This window comes from Carcharodon carcharias, chromosome 20, assembly GCF_017639515.1.
Source record: "Carcharodon carcharias isolate sCarCar2 chromosome 20, sCarCar2.pri, whole genome shotgun sequence".
NCBI classification, from domain to species: domain Eukaryota; kingdom Metazoa; phylum Chordata; class Chondrichthyes; order Lamniformes; family Lamnidae; genus Carcharodon; species Carcharodon carcharias.
The window spans coordinates 72,338,556-72,355,464 of NC_054486.1; the positions used below are offsets into that span (position 1 = coordinate 72,338,556).

Sequence of the window (16,909 nt, forward strand, 5' to 3'; positions counted from 1 at the left end):
ACATCACTTCCTGTCGTGAAGCAATCCCAGGGCAATCACACGGGAGTCGACTGTACGCATGCGCGTGGTCCAAAAAAAAAATCTGGTGAGCAGTTTCCGGTGAAGTTAACGCGTACGCTTGGACGGAGAGTCTCCGGCTTGGTCGTTTGTCGGTGAGAGTGGATGAGTTTAGAATAGAGATTCTGGCGGGTTTGAGCGGGAGAGAACTTGTGTCCCCCACCTCCTTCCCCCCGGTTGGTGCGCTTGACCCGGGCGTGCGGTTTGGGAGTGAGCCTTGCGGCCTGACTTGGGTCCGAGGCTGATACTGAACCACAACTCTCAAGGCCTGAGCGAACAGGCCGTCTGATAACAGCTTCCGCCTGAGCCGAAAGCCCCAGATCTTTTACTGCATCGACACCTCGTAAATTGCCCTGGCGGATAGTTGGCCCCATCCAGTCTAATTCCCGTTCGTCATCTTATCTGGGGAAAGCAAAATTTATTTGTCAATTTAGTGAAATTAGCAGGCTAAGAATTTCCTTTCTTAATCCCCGCCTCGCCCCACCCCGAGTATTACTCGTGACATTAATCGTCTTTCTTCGTATCTCACCTTTTTGTTTGCCATGATTTCTACCCATCCAGGTGGAACTCCTTTGAAAATATGCAGCAAATCTGCGCACTCTGCTGCGTGAGCCTGCAATTTATTCCATAAGTGAACAACCTCTTAGGAAGAAGAATGTCATATCTAACCGTGTTCTACTCTTCTATAATTCATGTGCATGATCACTGGTTCTTCCTACATACAGATTGTTTGCTTCTTCATTATTTAAGCACATCCCACTCCACTGAGTCTGGGCTTTTTGAGATGATACGGCAGCTGGTTATTGCCAGGCTGACCAAATCCACAAGGGATACTTAGCCATGCTATCGCAATGGTTTTGCAATTTATATTTATTATGAGAAGAATTTGGAACTAATGAGTCCACTAACACCTTTAGAGATTTTAAAAATTAAATATAACATTTATTAACAAAAAAGAATAAAACATGTGCACAAGATTACAATTACATAATTACATGGTTACTTACTATTACAACAATTCCAAAATTCCTATTTAACCAGACTCCCAACTACACACCTCTTTAAGGTAACAGTCCAAAATAGATTTTAAATTTATAGTGACAATCCAGCAAGGTTACCAGAAGCACCCACTTGACAGTGCAATTCTGGTTACTGGAACAGCAGACTTCTGCAAAGTGGCTAGAGGCTTTTTTCCAAATCTGTTTCACATGGTGCATCTTTCAGATATTACATGGCCACCCCCAAGGCTTCCAATCTTCCTTTAAATATATTTCTTCCTCTTTAATCTGTAAATCCCATTGTTCCCACATGGTCTTTGGAATTTGCTTTTCCCATAACAAAAATCTTTTAGGTTGACATTATGATCAGCCCTTTTGGGAAAAATCAACATAATAACCTGCCTTATTTTGTTAGTTGTAAACATCCTACCATGTCTCTGAAAATCAAACACCTCTCCATCAATCTAAAATTGCAAATTTCATTCACACCTTATCTGCTGACTTTACCCTAGCTCACTCATTAGCATTTCACCTGCCCTTTTACACCTACCTCTTTTGATAATTTCAACCTTTCAGTCTATGCATCTCTAATTAAGTCAGCCACACAGAATCATCCACACACACACAAGCATTAGCCTGTACAAACAATACCCCACAATATTGTGACATATGTGATAGTTTTGTGACATTTTCTAAAGTAAATAGGACCAGCTGTTTGCCAGCTAACTTGGTTACAACTCTAAAGCAGAATACTTTCTCACTCCACTGAAGTCTTTTTCTGATTGAGCCCTTTCCTCTCTAGCTACTTGCCAGAGTTCTCTTGGAAATGTTTGGTCATGTAACCATTTCCCACAAAATTCAACTTAAAAGGAAAGAAATAATGTGCATCATTGATAATAGTGCTTTTCACAACCTTAAGGTGTTCCAATGCTCTTCACACCCAGTGAAGAATTGCACTCATGTATTGTGTCAGCCAGTTTGCACACAGCAAAGCCCCCAAATGCAGTGAGATAGTGACGAGTAGACTGAAATGCATTTTTTTTCTTGCTATGGAAACTTTTTAAATGTTTTATATGATGATACAATGATAAGTAGGAAAGCACATTGTGAGGAGGATACAAAGAGTCCACAGAGGGATATAGTTAGGTTGAGGGAATCGGCAAAACTTTCGCAAATAGTGTACAATGTTACTGAATGCGAACGTGGCAGGAAGAATAGAAAAACTGAATGTTATTTAAATGGAAAGAGACTGCAGAATGCTGCAGTACAGAGGCACCTGGGTGTCCTTGTACATGCATCACAAGTTAGCATGTGGGTACAGCAAGTAATTAGGAAGGCAAATGGAATGTTGTTCTTTATTGCAAGAGGAATCAAGTATAAAAGAGTCTTGTAACAGCTGTACAGAGCATTGGTGAGACCAATGAGAGCACGCTATACTTAGCTGGTATTGTGCAACGAGGTGGGATTAGTTGATGACATAATGAAGGTGCCCCTAGGTAGCAGCAATCATAATGTGATTGAATTTTACATACAGATTGAGGGAGAGAAGAGTGGTTCTAAGACTAGTATTTTAAATTTAAATAAGAGCAATTATGAGGACAAGAAAGCAGAGCTAGCTAAAATGGACTGGTAAATTAGGTTGAGGGATAGGTCAATAGAGTTGCAGTGGCAGACATTTAAGGGGATATTTTATATATTAGATATATTCCAACAATAGATATATTCCAACAAGAAAGAAAAATTCCAAGGGGAGGACCCACCATCTGTGTGTAACTAAAAAAAAATTAAAGGTAGTATTAAACTAAGAGAAAGCATATAATTGTGCAAAGATGGGTGGCAGGTTAGAGTATTAGACAGTATATAAAGAAAAGCAAAGAATGATTAAAAGATGAATAAGAAGGGAAAAATTACAGTACAGGAGAAAGCTAGCTAGAAATATAAAAACTGATAGTAAGAGTTTCTATAGATATTTAAAAAAGAAAGGAGGTAACAAAGTGAGCGTTGGTCCTGCAGAAAGTGAGTCTGGGGAATGAAAAATAAGGAGATAGATGAATTGAAAAGTTATTTTGTGTCAGTCTTCACTGTACAGGATACAAATAACATCCCAGAAATAGCTGTAAATCAGGAAATGGAAGGGAGGGAGGAACTCAAGAAAATTACAAACACCTGGGAAATGGCACTGAGCAGTTTGTTGGAACTGCGGGCTGACAAGTCCCAAGCCATCCTAGGGTCTTACAGGAATGGCTAGTGAGATAGTTGATGTGTTGATTTTAATTTTCCAAAATTCCCTAGATTAGGGGAAGTTCCATTAGATTGGAAAATGATGAATGTAACTCCTTTATTCAAAAAGAGAGGGAGACAAAGCAAGAAACTATAGGCCAGTTAGCTTAACATTCATCGTAGAAAAAATGTTAGAAGCTATTATTAGGGGAGTGGTAATGCAATGGGAGTGGAGTAAGAGTTGGCTGAAGATAGCTCCCATGATTCCAGTGGTTTATCTCTCTGGAAATTGCTGATGTTGGGTTGAAAGGTTCAGCTTTTTCACTCAGTGTTTTGGGGTTCGCTCTGACACAACATACATTTGCAATGTCTAAACCCAGAGGCAAACGCAATCAGAATGAAACCAGGCCTGGTGCTTTATCGACTGCATTGTCCGATTTTACAGCTTGTGGTAACATGGCGGTTTTCCATGCTAAATTTAATTCTGTCAGCACACCTGCTGACTCACAGAGCACTATTCTCGCTGAATTTGCTGTACTCTGTTCGGAACCACGTTCCTCTGTTGCTATTCTATTAGCCTCTGTTGCTACTCTACAAGCCTCTACCGCTTCCTTCAATCTAAGGCTGCGGGATGTTGAACGATCAGGACTCGAGCAACAAAATTGTGGCTCTGGAGACCAGCTGGAACCCCAAAACACTAAATTGTTGAAGAAGGTGGATGACCTGGAAAATTGCAGCCGAAGTCAAAATTTATGGATTCTCTCGGAGCCCAAGGGTGCGGAGCAGGGAAATCCTACAACTTTTACTGAGGCACTTTTGGAGGTTTTTGGCAAGGAGAGTTTCAATTTACCACTGGTAGTGGATCGAGCCCATCGCCCTTTGGTGTCACGGCCACAGCGTGGTGAGCCCCAAGGCCATTAACACTAAGACTGCATCACTATAGAGTGAAGGAGCAAATTATGCATCTGTCTAGAGAAACTATACTTTCATGAAAGCAAGATATTCATCTACCCTGACCTCACCATGGATCTAGCCCAGCATCGTGGAGAATATAAATTAGTTAAAGCCCAACTTTGTGAAGCCAGACTTAAATATGGCTTTCTCCACCCTGCTTGCTTGCACATAACTTTCAACAGCGTGAATAAGATTTTCAACACGCCGCAAGAAGCTTCAGCCTTATTCAAGGACACAATTGTACCGTCTCTTAATGAGTCATATCTTGACTTCACCCAGGACAAAACGGTACTCAGTGCTTAATTAGGTAACTCTGCATGATGGTTCTGTTACATGATAAGTTTTGTTGGTTATACCAATCTCTTTGTATCTTATGTCCAAACTACACTAATCGTGGCAAGTTTTACATAAACCCTATGGATATTTATTTTTTACCTTGTACCGCAAGTACAATTGAATTATTTGAGAGTTGAATCTTTCTTTATATTCTCCCTCTCTTGTTGAGTACCATATTACAAAACTGTTGCTTCAGACAGATTCTGCACCTTGTTTAGCATATGCTGAGCTTTACCTTTCTTTTGTTTGGGATATTGGATTGTATATTGCTTTAATGTGGGCTGTCTTTTTAAGACACACTGGTAAGATAGGTATGAATAGTACACTAGCTGTGAGGGTTAGCATCCACCTCGTTTGGGGAGGTGATGTAAGCTTTTCTTTTCTCCTTCCTTTTTTTCTCCCTTTTCTTTTTTTACTTTTTCTTGGTCTTTTCCAGATATACATATATGCTTTCCTTTTGGTCAGTTTTTAACATTCTTTAGGTGGATAAGCTTTGGTTCAAAAATATTTAATCCTTTATTTGCAATAGTTAGCCCTATGGGACCCAGGTGCTTTGATCATCATCATGTCCACTAATATTAAGGCCTCACAGGGTGGTTGTCCAATCTATTTTATCACCTGGAATGTGAAAGGTCTAAATCACCCAGTTAAAAGAAATAAAGTTCTCATTTACATCATTTGAAGGTGGGCATTGCCTTCCTGCAGGAAACTCAATTATGTACATCTGACCATTTTCAAATGTAGTGGGGTTGGGTTGGGCAGATGTTTCATTCTAATTTTCATAGTAAAGCGAGAGGTGCAGAAATTTTAACCCATAAAGGCATTCCCTTTGTTCAGTCTTAGGTTATAGCTGACCCTAATGGTCGCTATGTTATAGTACAAGGCAGACTTTTTAATTGTCCACTGATCCTAGCTGATGTATATGCACCAAACTGGGGTGATCACTGTTCCATTTCAAATTTCTTATTTTCCACAGCTAATTTAGACTCATATCTCTTACTCCATGAAGGAGACTTTAACTGTGCTCATAACCCAAATTTAGATCACTCATCCACAAAATCTGTTCCAATATCAAAATCAGCTGCAGCCATCAGTTCTTTTCTGGATCCACACGGATTGGTAAACTCATGGCGTTTTCTATATCTATCAGCAAGACAATACTCTTTTTTTCTCTCCCCTGTTCACCACACCTATTCACATATTGACTAATTTTTCCTTGACGAGAGGCTGCTTACGTTAATTCAATATTGCACACACGATAATTTTATGATCTCTGATCATGCCCCCTTAGTTTTAGCAATACAATTCCATAACCAACCTGTTTCTTGACCACCATGGGGCCTTGATTCTCTTCTTTGGCGGACCCGGATTTTACTAAATTTATTTCCTCTCAAATAGATATTTTTATGGAACTTAATACACTCCAGATATTTCCTTTGCTACTGTTTGGGAGAATATGAAGGCTTACCCAAGTAGACAAATAATTTCATATACTGCTCAACTTAACAAACACAATACCTCAAAATTGTCCCAATTGATTGACCAAATTCTCTTAGTGGACCTGCAGTAAGCTATTGCACCAACCCCAGTATTATACAAATAATATCTGGCTCCACAAACTAAATTTGATCATCTTTCCACTAAACAAACATAAAATCTTATACTTGGATCACTTAGTATATTTTGTAAGCATGGTGAAAGAGCCAGTAGGTTCCTGGCTCACCAGCTTCGCCAGTCTGCTTTCTCTCAGCTTATTGCTAAAATTACTCCAACAGGATCAACTATCATCAATAATCAAATCAAACTTTTTTATTCCACTCTTTACACTTCAGACTCCTTTTCAGATCTTGGCTTATTTCACAATTTTTTTGATAATATGGACATCCCATTTCTAACGTCTGACTCTATGAATGCGTTAGAGGTACCTCTTTCCCAAGATGAAATACTAAAAGCAATTAAATCCATGCAGAGTAATGAGGCACCAGGGTCTGATGGGTTTCCAATAGAATTTTATAAAATATTCTTATCACAGCTTTCTCCATTGTTAATGTCTCTGTTTTCGGAATGCTTTCTCTCTAAGGCATCTTTGTCTATTCTAAAGAGTGATAAGGATCCTCTGCATTGCAGTTCATACTGGCCCATTTTCCTTTTAAATGTGGATGTCAAGATACTAGCTAAAGCCTTAGCCCACCATCTTGAACCTGTCCTTCCATCTCTTATCCCTCCTGACCAGACAGGTTTTATACAGGGCAAGCAATCCCTCTCTAACTTATGGCATCATTTCAATATTATTTATTCACATTCAACTACTCCTCTTCCTGAAGTTCTTATTACTATGGATACAGAAAAGGCTTTTGATAGAGTATAATGGGACTACCTTTTCTTTACTCTTCAAAAATTTGGATTTGGACCCATTTTTATGAAATGGATAAAATTTTGTATTCCTCACTGGTTTTTAAAGATTTGTCCATGGGATGTGGGCATCGCTGGCCAGTTCAGCATTTATTGCCTATCCCCTAATTGCCTTTTTCCAGACAGTATTTAAAAGTCATTGCTGTGGGTCTGGAGTCACATGTAGGCCAGACCAGGAAGGATGGCAGATTTCCCTCCCTAAAGGACATTAGTGAACCAGAGGGGTTTTTACAACAATCGACAATGGTTTCATTATGGTCATCATTAGACTTTTAATTCCAGATTATTATTGAATTCAAGTTCCACCATCTGCCATGGCAGGATTCAAACCTGGGTCCCCATAGCATTACCCTGGGGTCTCTGGATTACTGGTCCAGCAATAATACCACAATGCTATTGTTTCCCCTAAACTACGTCTATCATACATGCAAATAATATCCACTCTAAAGTCTTTGACCTCCATCAAGGTACTAGAAAAAGCTGTCCTCTCTCTCTCTCTCTCTCTCCCCCCCCCCCCACTTTTCGCTATTGCTATTGAACCCCTGGCAATTTCACTGCGGACCTGTGAAGATATTACAGGGTGTTATACACAGTGGAGTCAGGCAGAAACTCTCCCTATGTGCTGATGACCTTCTTTACATCTCTGATCCGGCCTCGTGTCTCCTACATATTTTCTCTATTCTTGAGTAATTTGGTCATATTTCAGGTTTTAAAATTAAATTGCATAAGAATGAAATTTTTCCTATTAACTCTATTGCAAACGATTACCTTCTTTCTTCCTGTCCCTTCAAGTAAACTGTTTTAAACACATAGGCATTTTAGTTACTCAATCCCTTGGAGACCTTTTTAAGCTCAACTTTGACCCTTTGTTGAAACGTATGAAGGAGGACTTCGCACATTGGTTGAGTTTACCCCTTTCTTTAGTTAGTCATATAAATTCTGTAAAGATAAATATTTTGCCAAAATTTCTATACTTATTTCAGTGCATTCCATTGTTTATTTCGAAACGTTTTTTTATTGCAATGCTTCCTTTATTTGGAATGAAAAACACCCAGAATTCTTAGTTTTTCTACAAAGTCCCAAGCATTTGTGGTTTGGCACTGCCAAATTTTTAGTTTTATTATTGGTCTGCTAATATCCATAATTTTATTTTTTGGCTTCATTTGGACTTGCTTAGCTTAGCATGGGTGCAATTGGAGGCACCCCTCATGTCGATCCATATCTCTGCCTGCTCTGTTGTGCTCATCCATTCCTTTGTCAACCAGTCACTTTTCTTCAAACTCTATTGTTAGACAGTCAGTTAAGATTTGAGCCCAGTTCAGAACACACTTTGGGCTGCAATCTCTCACTAAACAGCCCTATTAATGCAAACCATTTATTTCCATCTTCATTAGGAGATTCTGCCTTTCAGGTCTGGCACGTGAGAGGCGTAAAAACCCTTGCTAACTTGTACATTGATAATATTTTTGCTTCTTTTGACTCTTGTAAATATGGCCTACCCCCCACACACTTCTTTCACTATTTACAAATCAGAGATTTTGTATGCAAAAAAATCGCCCAGTTTCCTTTATTGCCCCTTAAATCACCGATAGATATTATGTTAGAATTAAATCCTTTTGTTATGGGGTTAATTTCCAAATTGTATTCTCTAATTTTTTTTGCTGCACTGCCCTTCACTTCCTACCTTTAAAAACTCATAGGAAGCAAGATTTTGATTAAGACTTATCAGAAGATAACTGGAAGTCTATTCTCTCTCTTGTGTACATTCCTCATCTGTATGTGCAAGACATGGGTTGCTACAATTTAAAATCTTACATCATATCCATTTATCCAAGGTGAAATTATCTAAGATTTATCCAAATTTTAATCCAGCCTGTGATAAATGTCATACAGCCCCAGCTTCTCTAATTCATATGTACTGGTCGTGTCCTAAATTGGCTTTGTTTTGGGAAAAAATTTTTAGATTGCTTTCATAACATTGAACCTTCTCCTATTACAGAACTCTTTGGACTGGAACCAAATGCCACCCCTCTTACAAAAATTCAGACTGATGTACTCGCCTTTTCAAAATGATTGGCTAAACATATTATTCTATTAAATTGGAAACAGTTTGCCCTGCCACCTTTTACTAATTGAAAACATGATCTTCTGTAGAATCTTAAACTTGAGAAAATTAAGTGCACTATAAGAGGCTCCACTGATGGATTTTTATGTAGCTTGGCAACTATCCCTACATTACTTTAAGAACTACAGCTCTCTGCTTTCATATAAGTTTCATATATATCAGGTGAAACTATACCTGACCTATTATTGTTGTTCATTTTATTGTTTATTTTTTGGGAGGTTAGGGAGGGGTTTTTTTTTCTTTCCATTTTTCTTCTTCCTGTTCTTCTTTTCCTTTCCTTCTCTTTCTCTTCCAAATGTAAGTGTATTGAATTATAGCTGCACAGTAAGCTTTTTTGCACGCTTACTCATGACTGTTGTTAATTTTTTTCTTTTGAAGAACAAAAAAACTATTATTAAAGATGTTATAGCAGGGCACTTAGAAAAAAATCAAGGTAATCAGGCAAAGTCAACATGGTTTTGGAAAGGGAAATCGTGTCTAACCAATTTATTGGAGTTCTTTGAAGAAGTCACAGATGCTGTGGATAAAGGGGAATCAGTGGACTGCACTTGGATTTCCAGATAAGGTGCCACATCAAAGATTATTGTGGGAAATAAAAGCTCATGGTGTGGGAAGTAAAATATTGGCATAGATAGAAGATTGGCTAGCTAACAGGAAACAGAGTAGGCATAAATTGGTAATTTTCAGGTTAGCAAGATGTAATGACTGGTATGCCCACAGGGATCAGTGCTGGGGCCTCAACTGTTTACAAATTATATAAGCAACTTGGATGAAAGTATGGTTGCTAAATTTGCTGATGACACGAAGGTAGGTGGGAAAGTAAGTTGTGAAGAGGACATGAGGCTACAAAGGGATATAGAAAGGTTAAGTGAGTGGGCAAAGATCTGGCACATGGAGTATAATGTGGAAAAGCCTGAAATTGTCCATTTCGGCAGGAAGAATAAAAAGCATATTACCTAAATGGTGAGAGATTGCAGAGCTCCGAAATGCATATGGACCTAGGTGTCCTAGTGCATGAATCATAGAAGGTTAGTATGCTGGTACAGCAAGCAATTAGGAAAGCTAATAGAATGTTATCATTTATTGCAAGGGGAATTGAATGCAAAAGTGGAGAGGTTATGCTTCAGGTATAGGGCATTGATGAGATCACATCTGGAGTACTGTGTACAGCATTGATCCAATTTAAGGAAGCATGTAAATACATTAGAAGCAGTTCAGAGAAGGTTTACTCGACTCATACCTGGAATGGACAAGTTGTCTTATGAGGAAAAGTTGGACAGGCTAGGCCTGTATCCCCTGGAGTTCAGAAGAGTAAGAGGCAGCTTGATTGAAACATATAAGATCCTGAGGAATCGTGATAGGTTGGATGCGGAGAGGATGTTTCCTCTTGTGGGAGAATCTAGAACAAGGCCACTGTTTAAAATAAGGAGTAACCCATTTAAGACAGAGATGAGGAGACTTTTTTTCTGAGGGTTGTCAGTCTTTGGAACTGTTCCTCATCTTTGAATATTTTTAAGGCAGAGGCAAGGGGGTGAAAGGCTATCGTGGGAATGTGGAGTTGAGGTTACAATCAGATATGATTTTATTGAATGGTGGAGCAGGCTCGCGGGGCCAAATGGCCTACTCCTAATTCATATGTTTATATTGAATGGCGGAACAAGCTTGATGGCCAAATGGCCTACTCCTCCTATTTCTTAGATCTTATTATCTATACATACGTTATATCCTTAATACAACAGGAATCTCAGTTTATGTCTATTCTCACTTACCAATGCACAAATCAGATGCCAAACTATTAGAATACTAGAATGTTACAAATTGTGAACATGGCATGGCATCAACTTGTATGATATCCTTCCATTGTCGCCAGATTTTGCTGTTGTACTTGTTATGGATGCTTTCTTGGGACTTGTAGATGTTGTATTATTGTCCATAGCCAATAGTTTCAAGCTGATGCCAGCAAATGATGGAATAGAAGCTGCTGTAGTCCTAAAGATATTCTGATAATGGGCATAAATACTGAGAAAACTTAATCAAGTAACATTACTATATCAGTTTAGTCAGTGAACTCTACAATTTAAATCTCATTCATATCTTTTATGTGTAGTGGCTTTTCTTCCTTGTGTAGAAATAAAGAAAAGGCCCTAAAGTAGATTATTTATTATAAAAATAAGATACTTATTGATTTGAGTACTTATTAATTTGAGATTAATGGATTTTCTACACCAATCTCTACTATGGATATTTATCTACCAAATTTTACAATTCTCATTCCACTTGGCTTTTCCTGTGCTCAGGGCAGAGTCTGGCCCTGTCAGTACCTCATCTCCTTTGTCCCTACAAGTCAAATAATGCACTTGTGTGTATGCAACATATATGTTGTGTGTTCATCTCCAATTGCATTATACATGCGGAGTAAAGACCAAGTGTTTTCTTCAAGTCAAGCGAGATTAGAGAATGGGCATAATTGAAATGAAGTGCACAGATGTAATTCAGTCACTATTTAAAGTCATACATTTGGTCCTTATTTTGTTCAAGACTTTAATATTTTGCAATTTATGGTTAATTACTGAAACTTGCAGCAATTTGGGAAGCAGCAAAATAGCGTTAGTAGGAGCACAGGAGTTTCTTTATATTAAAAGAAGGATGAGATGAGAATTTAGTTTACTCAACGAGTGTTAATGATGTGGAGTGCTTGCTTGAAAGGGTAGTGGAAGCACATTCAATTTTAACTTTCAAAAGGGAATTGGGGTCTCTACTTAAAAAGGGGGAAAAATGCAAGATTCTGGGGAAAGAGCAGGGGGGTGAGATCATTGGCAACTCAGCGGGCTGGACAATAGACTGAATGATTCTATAGACTAAGGAGCTGGGAACAAAATTAAATCTCTGCAGTACCACTGGGGCTGCGAGGATGTAATTTCAGCATGGCAAGTTTACATAGGCAGTTTTTATAAGTGAATACACTAATGTGTATAGGAAAAGCTGACAATAGGAAATAAGGTATAGATAGAAGTGAAAACAGACATCACTTTTAAACTACAGTTATGCACCTGTTTGTCTTAGTTTGTCTACAAATTAATTTTGCACTGCTTACATTTTTGCAGTCACTGACCTCTAAGTGACATCAGCAATTTACAAGAATCTCACAAGCAGTACTTGAGCAATAACCTTAAAGGGACATGTTGAATGAACATCATACCTGTCTCCCACACTCCAGACTGCCAAGGGAGATCTTTGTCGATATTAAATCTGTTTACTATAATTTTGGTGATATTCATTGTGATCAGTTGGCTAACAATGTGTTAGTTGGCTCCTATGATAAAGCACACTGTACCTCTTGTATGTAAAATGTATGCAACTTGCCTGCATTTTCACAAAGCTTGCAAAGAGAAATACAGATTAGGAGAGCCATTTGGTGTCAGCCAAAGCTCATTTGGTAGCATACTTGCATCTGAGTCATAAGATTCCAGGTTCAAGTCCAACTCCAGGGCTTGAACACACAAATCAAGGCTGCACTCCAGTGCAGGATGGAGGGAGCAATGCACTGTTGGAGGTGCTGTCTTTCGGATGAGACATTAAAGCAAAGCCCAGTCCGACTGCTTGGGTGGATGCAAAAGATCCCATGGCACCATTTCGAAGATAATCAGGGGAGTTGCCTTTGGTGTTGTGGCCAATATTTATCCCTTAGCCGACATCACAAAAAACAAATTATCTAGTCATTATCACGTTGCTCTTTGTGTGGGAGTTTTCTGAGTGTATATTGGCTTCAGCATTTCCTACATTACAGCAGTGACTACACTTCATTGGTTGTAATTTGAGCCATCCAGTGGCTATGTAAAGCACGATATAAATGCAAGTCTTATTCTTTTTATGGCTCACCTGGCTCTTCCTGCCATAGATACCTATGGCACTCCATCCCTCACTGACCTGTGCCCCCATTCCTCTTTCCTGTTGCCCCACCCCCATTTCACTGCTCTTGAATGTCTTAAGTATCTGCTTCTAATATCTTAGCCTGAGGAGCAGTAATTTCTTTTACTGGTTTGTCCCTGTTTTGTCAGTTAAAGCTGTAGCTCAGTTGGTAGCACTCTTGCCTCAGTCAGAATCAAGTTCAGGCTCCACTGTAGTACCGAGGGAGTGCTGTTTTACTGGAAGTGCGGCCTTTTGGATGAGATATTTAACGAGTTTTTAATTGCTCTCCCAGAGAAAAAGATCCCACGAAACTAAGAGCAAGGAAGTTATCCCAGGTACCCTGGCTAATGTTTATCCCTGAATCAGCATCCACAAAAAGATTATCTGGTCATTATCACATTGCTGTTTATGGGAGCATGCTGTGTGCAAATTGGCTGCCATGTTTTCTACATTACAACAGTGACTACACTTCAGAAGTACTTCACTGGTTGCAAAGTGCTTTGAGATATGCTGTGGTCCTGAGAAGTGCTATTTAAATGCAAGTCTTTCTTTTCCTGTAGTTGTCATATAACTTGAAATTGTCAAAGTTTATCTTTTCTATTTCACATAGTATCATGTATACCTCTATAAAGCCTCCTCTTATTTGCCTCCTTCAGAACTGAAGAGTTTTTCTAACCTTTACTCATAAAACACAGTTCCCTGACACCTCATGCTCTTCTCCACACCATTTCTAGAACTCGGATGTTTGCTATATCTTGCTGAGCAGAACCGAACACACCATTTGAGAAAACAAAAATGCTGGAAACACTTAGGTCAGGTAGCACCTCTGAGGAGGGAAACAAAGTCAGTATTCCAGGCCAATGCCTTTTTCATCAGAACTGAAAGAGGTATTGGTGGACTATTTTTAAGCAATTGCAGAACTAAAGGAAAGTGGGGGTAGGCAGGGAAGGAGCAAAAGGGAAAGGTCAATGAGAGGGTGGAGGGGAAGAGTGATTAAATAACTAAGTGGATGATGGTACAAGGCATAATGGGATGCTAATGGTCACAAGAAAAGGATGCGATGGATCCAGAGGAAGTGTAAACAGCAGAATAACAGTGGGGGGAAGGAGAGGGAAACCCCGGAAAATCTGTCAAAGCAGGGAGGGTTGCTGTAGTCAGAAAGTCACTAAGGTCAAAAAAATCTCAGGGGTGCAAACCACCCTACTGGCCATGTTCCAGTAGGTGATCGCCATCCGAACATTAACTCATATCTCTACTCTTCATGGCTCTGGTGCAGGCACCCTCCGAGTCCAAAGCATGTTGTCTCAGAGAGAGTGGGAGGGTGGTTGAGATCCAGTGTTGTCAAGCTCAGTGTTTAGGCTGTGACGTGGTAAGTTTAAAAAAAAAATGGGGTGCCGCTCTTCAAATTCCTATTGAGCTACAATGGAACAGTGTAGGAAGGCAAAGACAGAAAGGTCAGAATGGAATGGAGAATTAAAGTGGCCAGTGACCAGAAGTTCAGAGTCATACTGAGGTGATTAGCAAAGCAATCACTCTGGAATAAGTACATGTCAATCTAGCCAAGTGGTTATGGTACTGGGCTTGTAACCCCAAGATCAAGAGTTCAAATCTCACAATGGCAAAACTATGAAACAATGTAACTTCATCTGAATAGGAACAGATGGAAACGTGTTTGTACTCGAAAGCGTTACATGTCAATCACTGTTTCACTCAGGAGGAGTGTTTGGGGCTCTGGAGGTGTGAAGGGAGGAGGTAAAAGCGTAACTGTTTCACCTCTTGTGCTTGCGTGTAAAGGTACTGGGAAGATAGAAGAATGGACTCGGGAGCAAGAACAGAATCCCTTTGGAATGATGAAAGGGGAGGGGGTGATGTATTTTGATGGTGGTGGCAGAAATAGATGATCCATGAATGTGGAAGATAAGGACAAGGTGGGGGGGCACTATCATGGAGAGGGAGGGGAAGGGGTGAGGGCTGAAGTGCAAGAAGTAGAAACTATAATGGAGGGGAAAGTCATTAATTTGAAATGTTAACTGTTTCTCTCTCCACTGGTGTTGCCTGACCTGATGATTGTTTTCAGCATCGTTTTTTTTCCAGATGTCCAGTATTCACAATATTTTACTTCTGTTGTAGTATTTGAGGTGTAGCCTGACCTGAGCCAGTGCTTCAGTGCTGCTGTATTCCTGATATCAATTTCTTCAATACATTTGAAGGTATTTTGCACCTTGCTTCAGAGCATAGTATAATAGAATTTTATGATTAGAATTTGTTTGCAACTTTGTAAATCTGGTCGACTATTAATTGTTAATCATCAACTGTTCACTTATGTAATCTAGTTCTGATGGCAGGGTGATTTTTAAGGAATGAAGCTTAAGTGTTTGTAGCAGTGCATTAAACCAATGTGTTCTACATCTAGCACTACGCATGAGTTCTAACAAACCAGTGGGCTCCCTATCTAGTTATGCCAGATGGGAAATACCCATCCGCATGTAACTTCAATTTTTAGCATAGGGCACTGGAGAATATTATGTGGTAGTAAAGAATGTAGGTGTACAAATGTGCTAAGGTTCTGAATAGTAGTTTGAGGGTTTTAGGCCCAGTACATAGGGTGAATTCTTAAGTCTCCAACCCAGTAGAAATGGGACAGCAAACTCAGAAATAGCTGCAGCATTATTTCCCCAGTCTCGCTGCCCAGCAACAAGAGCCACCAGTCCCTGAGTCGGGAAGCAGGCCTATTTAAATTACTAATAATGGCCCTATGGCGCACATAGGAATCCGACTGCTGTTTCTGACCACCATCAAGTGGCAGTCTGGAGAAGATACCGAAGGAAAGTTCCTTTTCATTTTTTTTGAAATAGTGAGGAGCAGGAGTGTTGCTCCAGGCTTCAGAAGTTTAACGCGGCTGCTACTGCTCTTCCCTTTGCAGATCAGTCCCCCTACATCCCTTAACCCACATTCCTCTAGTTGAGGGCCAGTCAAAACCGTGGCAGCCCAGGGCACTTAATTCTGGCCACAGCCAGCCGCCCAGTGAAAATAAAGTCCAGCCCTTAAAATGGGTATAATGGAGAATATCCAACCCATGGAATTCCAAATGCTAACTTATGACGTTCATAGAAGTTCTTCAAGACAAAGCATCTCAGTAAGGAGGAAAAATTTCACAGCAATGTACTGTTATCCAGTTCTAAGTGAAAGCTTGATGGCTAGGAACAAGAAATCTACCTACCACATTGCAATGGTTCAATGGTCTAAATGAGAGCGAACAGATTACATTTTGGAAGGCTATTTTATTCATTCACAACAAAAACAATAGTAATTTGTCAAACAACATTTTTTCCTTTCAAAAATAGTAAGGGGTGACTCGTGCTGAAGATGACTAAGAAGCGAAGGAATAATGGACGTGCCAAGAAGGGCCGTGGCCATGTCCAGCCCATCAGATGCACAAACTGCGCCCGCTGCGTCCCCAAAGACAAAGCCATTAAGAAGTTTGTCATCCGCAACATCGTGGAAGCTGCTGCAGTTCGAGATATTTCGGAGGCCAGTGTTTTTGATGCATACGTGCTCCCCAAGCTGTACGTGAAATTACATTACTGCGTCAGCTGTGCCATCCATAGCAAAGTGGTAAGAAATCGTTCACGAGAGGCCAGGAAGGACCGAACTCCTCCTCCACGTTTCAGGCCAGGCGCCAACCTCCCACGTGGACCTCCTCCCAAGCCTATGTAAACACTAGCGGATTGTTTAATTTGATTTGAATAATAAAATTGTCAAACCGCTTTAAAAACAACTCGTCATTTTCATTTTAGTCTCAAGTTTTTTTTAAATAAAACTCCTACTATTTCATCAGTAATTATTACTGCAATTCACCACGTTTGTTCCTGATTGAACTTTGGAATGATAGACAATA

At 39.7% G+C, this 16,909-nt stretch overlaps 1 protein-coding gene across 2 annotated transcripts; it reads left to right on the plus strand.

Moving 5' to 3' along the window:
- The first annotated feature begins 16 nt into the window (after positions 1–16).
- Positions 17–16,786, plus strand: LOC121292616 (40S ribosomal protein S26). Of its 2 annotated transcripts, XM_041214812.1 has the most exons (3): positions 73–152; positions 15,142–15,221; positions 16,356–16,786. In XM_041214812.1, the coding sequence occupies exon 3, from the start codon at positions 16,378–16,380 to the stop codon at positions 16,726–16,728; it is 351 nt and encodes a 116-aa protein (XP_041070746.1). In that variant the 5' UTR covers positions 73–152; positions 15,142–15,221; positions 16,356–16,377; the 3' UTR covers positions 16,729–16,786. The 2 variants fall into 2 exon arrangements, 1 of the variants encoding a protein (XP_041070746.1); XR_005946299.1 differs by lacking the exon at positions 15,142–15,221 and having other exon boundaries at positions 17–152.
- The last annotated feature ends 123 nt before the right edge of the window (positions 16,787–16,909 follow it).